At 42.3% G+C, this 13,123-nt stretch overlaps 1 protein-coding gene across 1 annotated transcript in view; it reads right to left on the reverse strand.

The window, feature by feature from the left end:
- Positions 1-13,123, reverse strand: part of LOC124720051 (high affinity cGMP-specific 3',5'-cyclic phosphodiesterase 9A) — a gene marked incomplete at its 3' end in the record, with an annotated part of 606,367 nt that overhangs the window by 146,758 nt on the left and 446,486 nt on the right. Inside the window, exon 4 of the mRNA XM_047245312.1 lies at positions 622-749. Within this exon, the coding sequence (XP_047101268.1) occupies positions 622-749 (128 nt within the window). The remainder of the gene's footprint in view (positions 1-621; positions 750-13,123) is intronic.

Genomic DNA, 13,123 nt, shown 5'->3' on the forward strand with positions numbered 1-13,123 from the left:
TGAAGGCCACAACAACAACACATGTAACTTGGCTCAAACACTGTAATACTTTGTATTGGGACCTCTACATCGGATATATACTGACCTGGCGACAGTCATATTATGTTATGATCTCTATTGCTTCGAGCTGTGCCGTTGCACACAGGTGAAGAAAGGAGTACAAGAGGCTGAAGTGACAAAGTACCCTCCAGCAGACACTGTTAGGTCGGTTGCTGTATGTAGATGTAGGTGTAGATCTGGAACGCTACCTGAGGATTTCCAAATGAAGTTCTTGTCAGGTATCACTTCAGTTTCTGGATGTCAGTGGGTACATTTTCTTTACATTTCCACCCATCAGAATTTTTTTTTGAATGAGTATCTTTTAAAGTATACCTGCTGAGACTGTAATATCATGCTGGACGTATGTTTCACCCTTAGAGCTTACCAGATACCACCTTTTTCAGCTATACGGGCCCAAGAATATGACAGATGCTAGTGCGACATATTTAATAATTGTCATCACTACCACATAACGCAGATCGTTTAATAAAAAATACGCCAAGATACAATCAGACCCACAGTCTTTGCACTTCATCTGGCACCTTGATGGTTGATCCACGCTCGTTGACCATGGTTACTCACCCATCCAGCTGAGATGCTCCGTCGTCTCCAGCTTGATCCTGAAGGCGTCCACCTGTTCCTTGAGGTCCCTCACGGATGGCGGCAGCTCCTCAAAGTCCATCCGGATCTGCCGCTCCAGTCGGGCCACCCTGCAGACATCGAAACAGCAGACCGTCACTACATCACTACACCTTGCACCTCCAATACAACTCTCCGGTGTCATAACCTGTTCTTCGTTTTAAAGACTTGACATACTGGTCAAACTACTTAAGGGGCTCCGGAAAGGCTCAAAATCATGAAAAGTTCAATTGTTACTTTTTTGCGTTTTCTGAATCTGCAGACTATTACCTTTTAATAGATGTATAATTTATTCAATTCCGAAGACTACAACTATTTTTAAACTTTTTTTGAAATGTGTTCTACATGGGCGTGACCCACTGTGGCGCTGTTAAACTGCTGTCAAATGGTGTTATTATTAACGTCCGTGTTCATCAGGTACATTTTAGTGATGTGAGATAAAGTATGTGTTGTGGCTAACCTGTGATGCTTCAATATATATCGATGGTGTGATTGTCGATTGTTTCATGTTTATTTACTCTGTCGTTATCTCGAAAATATTCGTAATTAATTCTGTTTCTTCAGTCTCTGTTTTGTTGAAGTATAATAATGGGTAAAAGCAAAGTTATTAGAAATCTTCTGAAGGCTTTTAAGAAAAGGAGAAATGTTGGAAAGCCAAAGGTATGTGTTATTACTGTAAACAATAAAGACGATAACCAAGTGAGTGAACCTAACCTCTCAAGTACACCTGCCCATAGCAGTCAAAGTGGGAAAGAAAATACTTCACAGTAGAAGCTTGGTTCAATGAGTGAAAACTATGAGTGTTCTATGGGCGAATCGGATGTAAATGAAATATTTGATATGTCGGTTCTCAAAGGAATTTTTTCAAACTGTGTAAGATGTATTCATTGTAGTGAAGTTGGTCTGGAACTCTCCATAATAAAGCACGTAGGACTTGCTAGTGAAATACAACTGAAATGTGATAAGTGTTCATACATGACCACCTTTTGGAACAGCGTTGCAGTAACTGCAACTGAAGAAAATAGTAGCAAAATCTACCAACAACGAGCGATGCTTGCTTTAGACAAGGAACGCCTTCGGGCTGCAGACAGGGCTGTAAAGAGTCTAGAAATACAAGCAAGAGTAAACAGGGGGAGGAACAAGAGGAAGCTGGAGGAGGAGTTTGCAGAGGATGAAGATAATCCATCCTATGGACCCGGAATGCACTAAAAAGTTAATCCAATCTTTGTCGCTCGATTCCCAAAACTTTTATTTTCTCATACTAATTACATGTTTTCTAAGGATCTTCCAAACATATTTGTTTCAAACTTTCAGTAAATGTTACACAGTACCTTCTGCATAATTTAACACAGCCTTTTTCCAAAAAACTGTATATTTTTGAATATATAAATAAAAAATTGCAAAAAAATGTTGTGAATTTTCGTTACAATTGAAAAAAAAATCATCTTTAATAACTGAACTAAAATTTTGTAAAATCCCTGTGTTAAGTTGTAGCCCATATTCCAATAAATAATCTGTAAAAAGTTCAACTTCCTACCTCAAATACTTTGTGAGGAAAGATGTAATTTATAAGCGTTATTTTAACATTGCAAGTATAGGGCGTTCCGGAGCCCCTTAAAGGAATGTAGCTGGGTGACGTCTTCTGCAACCGCTGATATTTTGACAGGTGGAGATACTATCATCCTCAAGCCACAAATGGCTCTAACAACTATGGGACTTAACCTCTGAGGTCATCAGTCCCCTAGACTTGGAACTACTTAAACCTAACTAACCTAAGGACATCACACACATCCATGCGCGAGGCAGGATTCGAACCTGCGACGCTAGCAGCCGCGTGGTTCTGTACTGAAGCGTCTAGAATGGTTCAAATGGCTCTGAGCAGTATGGGACTTAACATCTATGGTCATCAGTCCCCTAGAACTTAGAACTACTTAAACCTAACCTAAGGACATCACACAACACCCAGTCATCACGAGGCAGAGAAAATCCCTGACCCCGCCGGGAATCGAACCCGAGAACCCGGGCGTGGGAAGCGAGAACGCTACCGCACGACCACGAGCTGAGGACGAAGCGTCTAGAGCCGCTCGGCCACAGTGGCCGGCACCAAGCCACAAAAGTTCGTTGTCTATACTACCTCATTAAAGGAATTTGGATTTCTACTACCGAGCATTAATATGGGTTGTGGCTTAAGAGGACCACATTGTGGTTCAGGTCGAAAAAATCGATTTTCGGTTTTCATCATATTTCGATAGATTGAAGTTTTATTTATGTACCTCTGAAAAGGATATTGCTGAAAAAAAAAATTCTAGCATTTAAAGAGCACTTTCCCATCACGTGTGTTTATGTGCCACGCCCACTTTTCTGTCAGCCACTTTTCTGCATATATTTTAGATCTTTCTATCCCCTGCATTGCACGTTAGCAGTGGAAGAAAATGATGGATGTTCGGATATTGCAGTTGCACTTAATGGAAGTTGGCAGAAAAGAGGACATACTTCTCTGAATGGAGTAGTGACTGACATGAGTTTAAACACCGGTAAAGTGTTAGATGTGGAGACAATGTCTAAATATTGCAAATGTTGTAAAGTCAATGAACATAGAGAACACAACCGTGTGGCTAATTTTAGAGGAACAAGTGGTGGTATGGAAGTTCATGGAGTACAACAAATATTTCATCGCTCCGTAGAAACAAGAGGTGTGCGGTACACCAAATATTTGGACGATGGTGACAGTAAGGCACACAACAATGTGGTGAATTCGCCATATGGAGATGCCATTATTAGCAAAATAAAATGTGTAGGCCATAATCAAAAACGTTTGGGAACAAGGCTGAGGACACTATCTGGTGATATGAAAGGAAAAAAGTTAGAAGATGGAAAATTGTTGACCGGACAGGGTATGTTAACTAAAACTGAAATAGTAACTTGAAGGTATAGTATGGGCAGGCAATCCGGAGAAATAAAGAAAATGTGGAGGCAATGAAGAGAGATGTTTGGGCCATATTCTTCCATCAGTGCTCTACTGATGATAAGCCATACCATGGATTGTGTCCATCAGGAGAAAATTCGTGGTGCAAATACAATAGGGCTCAGGCAACTGGAGAATCTTATTCTCACCAGCATTCTCTTCCTGCTGCTGTTATTACAGCAATTAAACCTATTTTCAGAGACTTGGCTCAACCTGGCCTTCTAAGGAAATGTTTGTATGGGGGGACACAGAACCCAAATGAATGTTTCAACAGCATAATATGGAACCGCCTTCCTAAAACTGTATTTGCAGGCATGCATACAATGAAACTAGGAGTTCATGATGCTGTAATTACATTCAATTGTGGTAATATTGGAAAATGTTGGGCACTGAAAAAGCTGGGAATTAATACTGGCGAAAATATGATCACTGGGCTGCAACATTGCGATAAAATGAGGATAGCCGATGCAGACACGTCTGCATCTAATATGGCCAAGAAAGTTAGACAGACATCCAGCAAGGTGAAAAAGAAGCTGGAAGACCTGCTAGAGGCCAAAGAAGGGCCATCATATGCAGCAAGACAGTTTTAATTAACTGTAAGTAACAAATTTCAAAAGTTTTTTCAGTCAATTTCTCACAAACTAAAATTTTCAGTACATATGCCCCAATATATCAGAAACTACCATAGATAAATGAATGAAATTTTCAGAGAATCTGCATAACATAAAAATCAACCTCTGGAACTACATTCATTAATCTTACCCCATTAGGAAGTTCACAAAAAATATTTTCTGCAGAAAAAACTTAATATTTTTTGCTAATAAATTTTAAAAAAGTATTTTTTTAAAACTATAAAATGGATAAAGTAGATTTTACTACAGTTGACTCTATTATCACCATGTAACATACAGTTAAAATATTAAGGTCCTGCATCAAATAGTTTTTTCAAAAATTGGTCAAATACTTGCCTAAATTAACATGGGTTTCGTTGTGTACATAGCTCCGCGTAGTCAGCACGTACACAACTAGAGACAGACCAAATTCTGCTTCCGCCGATCCGCGTATTAATATGTAACGCAGCCAATGAGATTGCTGCTAACGTAGAACCTTTTCTCCTCGCGGATCACACTCGTGCAGTGATACCTGAACGCTCGAGGTATTATAACGAGTATACAGACCTCGAATTAGTGAGTCTGTCTTAGTCTGCCTTAGTCTGCAGTCAAGTTTCAGTCTGCACCTAATAAGATTATCATATTCCTGTACATAGCCATGTAGATAAATGAATAGACACTTTGTCAAGTATCAGAGATATGTGAGAATAAGATTAACGTACCAAGACCAAAGGAACTACAGATTGTCAATTGTAAATAGCATCCAGAACCAAGTTAAATTATTTTTATGCTTGTTATTATTTTAATAAATGTGTGTGAAAATTAATCAACTTCTGTATAAAGTTGGTCACCGTCAATCTGCTACTCTAAGTGTGCAAGTGACATTTCTATCGTCTGACCTAACGGCAGAAGATAAACACACCACGATAGGACCACGAGACATATTGCTGACACTCGCCTACTTCGTTAGAGCGACAGGTCAAATAATCTGATGGTGTGTGTACCGAACGTCTTACAGTACGCACACCACAGGTTTGACAGTCAGGGTGTGATCCAATTAAACCCTGCTGGAGACACTTCCAAGCAGATGTCTAAGGAGGAATGGCAGCCCACTATTCCTGAAGAAGCGAAAACAGAGCAGATAGTGATGTTGGACACTAGGGTCTCGCGTGATGTCTAAATTCTAACTGATCCATTGGCTTCAGGTTGGAACACTGGGCAGGCCAGTCCATTCCAGGAATGTCATTGCCCATAAACACAATTACCTCACAGATGCTGCTTTATGACAGGGTGCATTGTCATGCTGATATGAACAATCGTCTACGAACTGTTCCTACTGTATGCAGGAGATAATTCCGTGCAGTGTGTGCATATCCTTGCACATTTAGGGTTTTGTATACTGCAGTAAGGGTACACACGCTAACCAGCTAACCACAGAAAACACCCGCTGTGCCAGGGCACTACACATGATGGCAGCGATGGTTCCCCAGGTATTCATCAAACAATCTTCCATCGGATTGCCACAGGGTGCAGCGTGATTGATCACTCCAAATAGCCCATTTCCAGTCACCCGCTGTCCAGTGGCGTCCCTCTCTACACCACTACAGAAACGTATGGCTTTTGAGAAGCTGTCAACCATTGTAATCCGTTCTTTTTAACTCCCCGTGCACAGCATGGCTGTCTTCCCTTCCCTGACGCATTGGTCAGGAGGAAGTTCAAAAATGTTCAGATTTGTGTGAAATCTTATGGGACTTAACTGCTAAGGTCATCAGTCCCGAAGCTTACACACTACTTAACCTAAATTATCCTAAGGACAAACACACACATCCATGCCCAAGGGAGGACTCGAACCTCCGCCGGGATCAGCCGTGCAGTCCATGACTGCAGAGCCCAGGCCGCTCGGATAATACCGCGCGGCTGGAGGAAGTTCGTTTTATGGAAATAAAACATCGTTAGTGGTCCGTAAGGAAATATTTGTGTTGTTTTCTAGATCGGAAAACAGTTCGTCATAAAGATGTTGACTTTTCTTACGGTATTTCCGAGCGATTTTCGCCCACACCAGGAAACCCGCGTGCTTGCTCGTTTTTGAGGTATTATCTCGTTTGGCAATGTTGTTTCGCCCATAACCTGACGCTGCTTTGGAGAACTATGCACGTCTTGATATGGATGTGGCACGACTACTGTTTGTTTGCATGTTTCTGAAAATGTTCAAATGCGTGTGAATTCCTAAGGGACCAAACTGCTTAGGTCATCGGTCCCTAACTTAAACTAACTTATGCTAAGTACAACACACACACCTATGTCCGAGGGAGGACTCGAATCTCCGGCGGGAGGGGCCGCGCAGTCCGTGACATAACGCCTTAAACCGCGCGGGTGCTTAGCGCGGATGCATGTTTCTGATTAAAGAGGCCTGTGCGCTTTTGTGTGAATATGGTTACCAACCTAAACGTTAGTTTTCCTTTGATCTGAAACTGTTCTCTTCCTCTGCGACGCGTCGAATGTGTGTTACGTCGCTGAGTTATATTAGTATGCATTTATGTAATGTGTAAGAGAAATGAAATAGTAGTGCCAGAGTTGAAGATCTCGCAATGACAGAGGTGGGTTGGGGAGAAAGGTGAGTGTACAGTAAATGATAAGTAGGGGAACGGAGAGTAAGTTGGTAATGAAATGGAGGAAAAGGGGTGAGGAGGAAGAAGAGAAATGAAAGATGAGAGGGAAGTAGGGAGGGAGGGCAGAGTCAGAGCGAAAGAGGGATGGGAAACAAAACGCTTTTCTTTTTTTTCCGGTACGTAATTTTTTAAAATGATTTTATATAGTGTATGATTTGCAATATTTATTTGGTTATCGGGTGACTGCTTATTGTGTGTTAACGCACTGTGTAGGTCTGAGTTTTCTTGAAGAGAGACGAGGTGTCTGCTGATTTTTATGATGCTCCTACCTTTTTCTATTGTGTACGGTTTATGATATTCCTGTTGAAGGTTCTCCTCAAACCTTGAGCGTCTTATATTGTATTTCCACGCTCTGATGTGTTCTTTACCTCTTGTGTCAAATGTCCTCACAGTCATCTCAATGAAGATTTTTTCCACAATCCCTACATCTTAGGTAGCAGGTATCACATTGTCTCGTGTTGGTTTCAGTTCTGGGATATGTTACTGTATTGAATTATTCGCGTTTCAGGGCTGTTTGTTGAATATTTTATCTCTTTTGCACATCAGTTTATTGTGGTAGGACACTGAGGTTTTTGCTTAAATTCTGCTAGGAATCGTTTTCTTTCCTTGGTCAAATGACGGAGGAAATGAGTTACTGAAATTTGCACACCCGCTGGTTGTTAATATTCACTACTGTTAGCTCCTGACGCTAGTTTCTTGGTTGATGGATTTGGGGGAGGGGACCAAACAGCGAGGTCATCTGTCCCATCGGATTAGAGAAGGATGGAGAAGGAAATCGGCCGTGCCCTTTCAAAGGAACTACCCCGGCATCTGCCTCAAGTGATTCAGGGAAATCATGGAAAGTCTAAATCAGGATGGCCGGATGCGGCTTTGAACCGTCGTCTTCCCGAATGCCAGTCCAGTGTGGTAACCACTGCGTCACCCCGCTCGTTCCTGCTGGTTTTCTATGGTTGAGTGATGGCAGTTGTTCAGGACGCATTTTTTTTCCTGCATTGGCCATATTATCGTTTTTGGCCCCGCATAAAAAAATGGTTCAAATGGCTCTGAGCACTATGGGACTCAACAACTTAGGTCATAAGTCCCCTAGAACTTAGAACTACTTAAACCTAACTAACCTAAGGACATCACACACACCCATGCCCGAGGCAGGATTCGAACCTGCGACCGTAGCAGTCCCGCGGTTCCGGACTGCAGCGCCAGAACCGCTAGACCACCGCGGCCGGCGGCCCCGCATACCTAAGTTTTAAATTTCCTTGCACAGAGCTACCTCGGTGCATTTGTTGCTATATCGGCGGTTGTCGAATACGTCAGTTAGATGAATCCGCTTAAGTTGTTGGGAAAGTTTCATACGCCAGCAGACACTCAAGTTTCGATCCACGTGTGGTCAGATGGAAGTAAGCGACCATTTAGTGTTCAGATAATAACAGGTCAATATCTTTACTAATTACTGCAAACTCTTACGTTACCTGTTTCCGAATATTAACAACGATTTTCAGATAGCCTCATCGTAGTGTATAAACACTAGTAACATGACCACTAAACACAATGAAATATGATATAATATACTTCAATAAATTACACTTCTACCATGTGACTGCAAGGTGAATGCATATTTTATTGACATATTTTGTACCATTTTTCCTGATGTATAGTGTGAATGTAACTAGTGTATACAGATTATGACTGAAGTATCTGGGTAGTATTGTCACATGTGAAAATAGTTGTCAATCTGCTGCGGCCAGAAATATGAATATCAAAAGTAGTGGCGATATTGACGTAATTAATTCTTGTCTGGTTGCAAAGTCCCTTAAAAATAAATTTCCAAGTTGTCATTACGAAACAAGGAAGAAGGTAACGAACTTTATGTTGTTCAACTGCACTTTATTACATACCAAGTTACATCTACATCTACATGGATACTCTACAAATCACATTTAAGTGCCTGGTAGAGAGTACGTGATGAATTAGATTATATAAGATACGCTAATTTAAGAAAAATCGATAGAACGTTTTTGCAATTTGTTGAGTCAGAAAAAACATTCAACAATGTAAAATTGGGGCAACTCTGTAAATCCTCAAATAAATGTACACTACCGGAAGGACGGATAATGTACCACATGTAGAGAAACCAGCAGGGTGAAAAGAACAATGAAAAGTGCAGAGCCGGAGTGTTTTTAGTCCCTTTCTATTTCTGTTGTACGAGAATCATTTAGTGAGTAATGCTACACTTTTTTCCTGACAGCAGGTTGGTTTTATTCAGGATACCAATACACAATATTATTCCCCACTCTTTGGGCTACAAAAACCTATTTTTCTACATCATCTTCGTTTAGTGCTATGGACTTACGCTACATCACTGGCAAGTTCGGTATGCCCACATGGTGCCACTCTACTGGTCGACATCAGAGCCAACGTCTTTCTGCATCGCATCAATAAACTCCCCATTTCCCATGCATGGCTTCTTGCGGAGTGCATCCTTCATTGGGTCAAACAGATAGAAGTCGGAGGGCGCGAGATACGGACTTTAGGGTGGATGAGGGAGAAGGTCCAATGGTGTTTTGTGAGGTCCTCTTGGATGCGCAGACTTACGTGAGTCCTTGAGCTGGAGAAGGATGTTCGTTTGCATTTTTTGTGGCGACGAACATGCTGAAGTCGTTTGTTTCATAGCACTATACTCTTCAGAGCTGATCGTTGCACCATGAGAGAGGACATAAAATGAAATAACCCCTTCAGAGTCCAGTAAGACCGTCGCGATTACTTTACCAGCTGAGGGTGCAGCTTAAAACTTTTTTTTTTCAGAGAAGAGGTAGTGTAGCACCAGTCCATGGTATGCCATTTCTGAGCTGTGTGTGGCTCATGTTTCTGCCATCTCTTATTTAACATCCTGTTTTTGCAGAACTGCCACCTCGTTATGTTAGATTCAATTACTTGTGCCACTGGGTTGCTGCTTTGCCTGACCGTGAGAGGCAGCAGCAGCGCCGTATTTTCTTTGCTAGACTGCTATTATTTCCCGGTCGTCGTGTGTCGACCAGTCAGTTGGAACGCACCAGCAGTTAGTTCGGACCTGACAGTATAATTGGCTGACATCGAAATAAGTGTCCAAGGAATAGAAAAGCAACTGGAATCACTCAATAGAGGAAAGTCCACTGGACCTGACGGGATACCAATTCGATTCTACACAGAGTACGCAAAAGAACTTGCCCCCCTTTAACAGCCGTGTACCTCAAGTCTCTAGAGGAACGGAGGGTTCCAAATGATTGGAAAAGAGCACAGATAGTCCCAGTCTTCAAGAAGGGTCGTCGAGCAGATGCGCAAAACTATAGACCTATATCTCTTACGTCGATCTCTTGTAGAATTTTAGAACATGTTTTTTGCTCGAGTATCATGTCGTTTTTGGAAACCCAGAATCTACTATGTAGGAATCAACATGGATTCCGGAAACAGCGATCGTGTGAGACCCAACTCGCTTTATTTGTTCATGAGACCCAGAAAATATTAGATACAGGCTCCCAGGTAGATGCTATTTTTCTTGACTTCCGGAAGGCGTTCGATACAGTTCCACACTGTCGCCTGATAAACAAAGTAAGAGCCTACGGAATATCAGACCAGCTGTATGGCTGGATTGAAGAGTTTTTAGCAAACAGAACACAGCATGTTGTTATCAATGGAGAGATGTCTACAGACGTTAAAGTAACCTCTGGCGTGCCACAGGGGAGTGTTATGGGACCATTGCTTTTCACAATATATATAAATGACCTAGTAGATAGTGTCGGAAGTCCCATGCGGCTTTTCGCGGATGATGCTGTAGTATACAGAGAAGTTGCAGCATTAGAAAATTGTAGCGAAATGCAGGAAGATCTGCAGCGGATAGGCACTTGGTGCAGGGAGTGGCAACTGACCCTTAACATAGACAAATGTAATGTATTGCGAATACATAGAAAGAAGGATCCTTTATTGTATGATTATATGATAGCGGAACAAACACTGGTAGCAGTTACTTCTGTAAAATATCTGGGAGTATGCGTGCGGAACGATTTGAAGTGGAATGATCATATAAAATTAATTGTTGGTAAGGCGGGTACCAGTTTGAGATTCATTGGGAGAGTGCTTAGAAAATGTAGTCCATCAACAAAGGAGGTGGCTTACAAAACACTCGTTCGACCTATACTTGAGTATTGCTCATCAGTGTGGGATCCGTACCAGATCGGTCTGACGGAAGAGATAGAGAAGATCCAAAGAAGAGCGGCGCGTTTCGTCACAGGGTTATTTGGTAACCGTGATAGCGTTACGGAGATGTTTAACAAACTCGAGTGGCAGACTCTGCAAGAGAGGCGCTCTGCATCGCGGTGTAGCTTGCTGTGCAGGTTTCGAGAGGGTGCGTTTCTGGATGAGGTGTCGAATATATTGCTTCCCCCTACTTATACCTCCCGAGGAGATCACGAATGTAAAATTAGAGAGATTAGAGCGCGCACGGAGGCTTTCAGACAGTCGTTCTTCCCGCGAACCATACGCGACTGGAACAGGAAAGGGAGGTAATGACAGTGGCACGTAAAGTGCCCTCCGCCACACACCGTTGGGTGGCTTGCGGAGTATAGATGTAGATGTAGATGTAGATGTTTGAGTTGGCACGTGGCCCTAGTTCAGTCGGGGCGCAGCAGCAGTGAGGTCCGGACCGCCATGACTCGCTCGACGGTTGCCGACGCACACGATTGGAGTGGGGACGACTTCGATTGGTCATCTTGCCAGACGACGTGTATTTGGCCCGCGATCGCTTATGGGTTGGCTGTGTGTGGCGACTCGTAATTCGTCCCTGTTATTGTACAGTCACTGCCATTAGCATTGTCTGGTTCTTTGTGCAAATGTTCGTGAAACTGTGCGTAGCTTGTGTGATTTTGATTGACAAGTTATTTTAAATGTTGTCGGCGTACTGGCTCTGAGGAGTCGGTCGGTTCGCGTGGAGCAGTGAGGAATTCTCGGCGGGGTGTAGTTTGGCCGGGGCCGGCTGGCGGTCTCTACGCGGTGTCGGAGTGTGTGGCGCTGTTCCCATTGCTACGAGGTCCGTGGCTCACCGACCCTGGACACGAAAGTTGACTTTTGATTTAACCTATCAGCAAGTCAAAACTGTTCACATTTTGGAGTACGTTGTCGGCTGTTAGGATATTCCCGCGAGCAACCATGTGGTTTTCAAGTTGGAAAATTCTAGCCATCCTCTGGTGGAGTTTCACTGTATTTGGTTATTTGAACTGAAGTGCACCAGGGGAATCTTCTGCCCTGTGGCAGTTAACGTTCCGGTTACGTAAATTTCAGGCAGTGTAGTTTCCTCATTGTGTTGTTGCTGTCCAGTATGGTGTGTATTTTGACAGCTCCGTGTAAGATTGCTTGTGGGCGCCAATATCTTCTACGTTGTTCCGTTGAACTCCCTGTTGTGCCCTGGTCGGCTGAAGTGGAAGTTATCTTGTCGGTGGGTCCACGGTCGGTTGGGTTGTCGTCGGACCGTGAATGGTTGGCTCGACTGCCTGTCTCGCCTAAGCGAATTACAGGGCGACCGTCGAACATCTGGGCTCCCTTCTGTGAACTGCCTTATGTTTTTTTAATTTGATCTTCTTGTTGGTACTTGTGTGGCTTCTATCCGGTTTGGTGTTTTAAATTAGAGTTGTTTTACTCTTAAGGCCCTCAGACTAGTTTAAAGTACTGTTTCTTGTAAGCCCTTTCGCATTTAAAAAAATTTTTGAATTTGTATGTCTTCGGCCTTTATATGATTTGAATTTAACATGTTTACTTTAACCTATTGAATTTTTAAGTCTTCAGCCTTCAGCCGGTTTGAGTTTCAGTTGTTTGTTGTTAAGGCCTTCAGTCTAAATTAAAGAACTGTTTCAAGTAAGGACTTTGGTATTTAAAAAAAATAGCCGGTTTGGTGTTTTAAATTAGAGTTGTTTTACTCTTATGGCCCTCAGACTGGTTTAAAGTACTGTTTCACGTAAGCCCTTTCGCATTTAAAAAAAATTTTGAATTTGTATGTCTTCGGCCTTTATCTGATTTGAATTTAACTTGTTTACTTTAACCTATTGAACTTTTTAAGTCTTCAGCCTTCAGCCGGTTTGAGTTTCAGTTGTTTGTTCTTAAGGCCTTCAGTCTAAATTAAAGAACTGTTTCAAGTAAGGACTTTGGTATTTAAAAAAAAATTAATGTTTTGGAGTTTT

Source organism: Schistocerca piceifrons, chromosome 11 (genome assembly GCF_021461385.2).
Source record: "Schistocerca piceifrons isolate TAMUIC-IGC-003096 chromosome 11, iqSchPice1.1, whole genome shotgun sequence".
Classification (NCBI taxonomy): Eukaryota; Metazoa; Arthropoda; class Insecta; order Orthoptera; family Acrididae; genus Schistocerca; species Schistocerca piceifrons.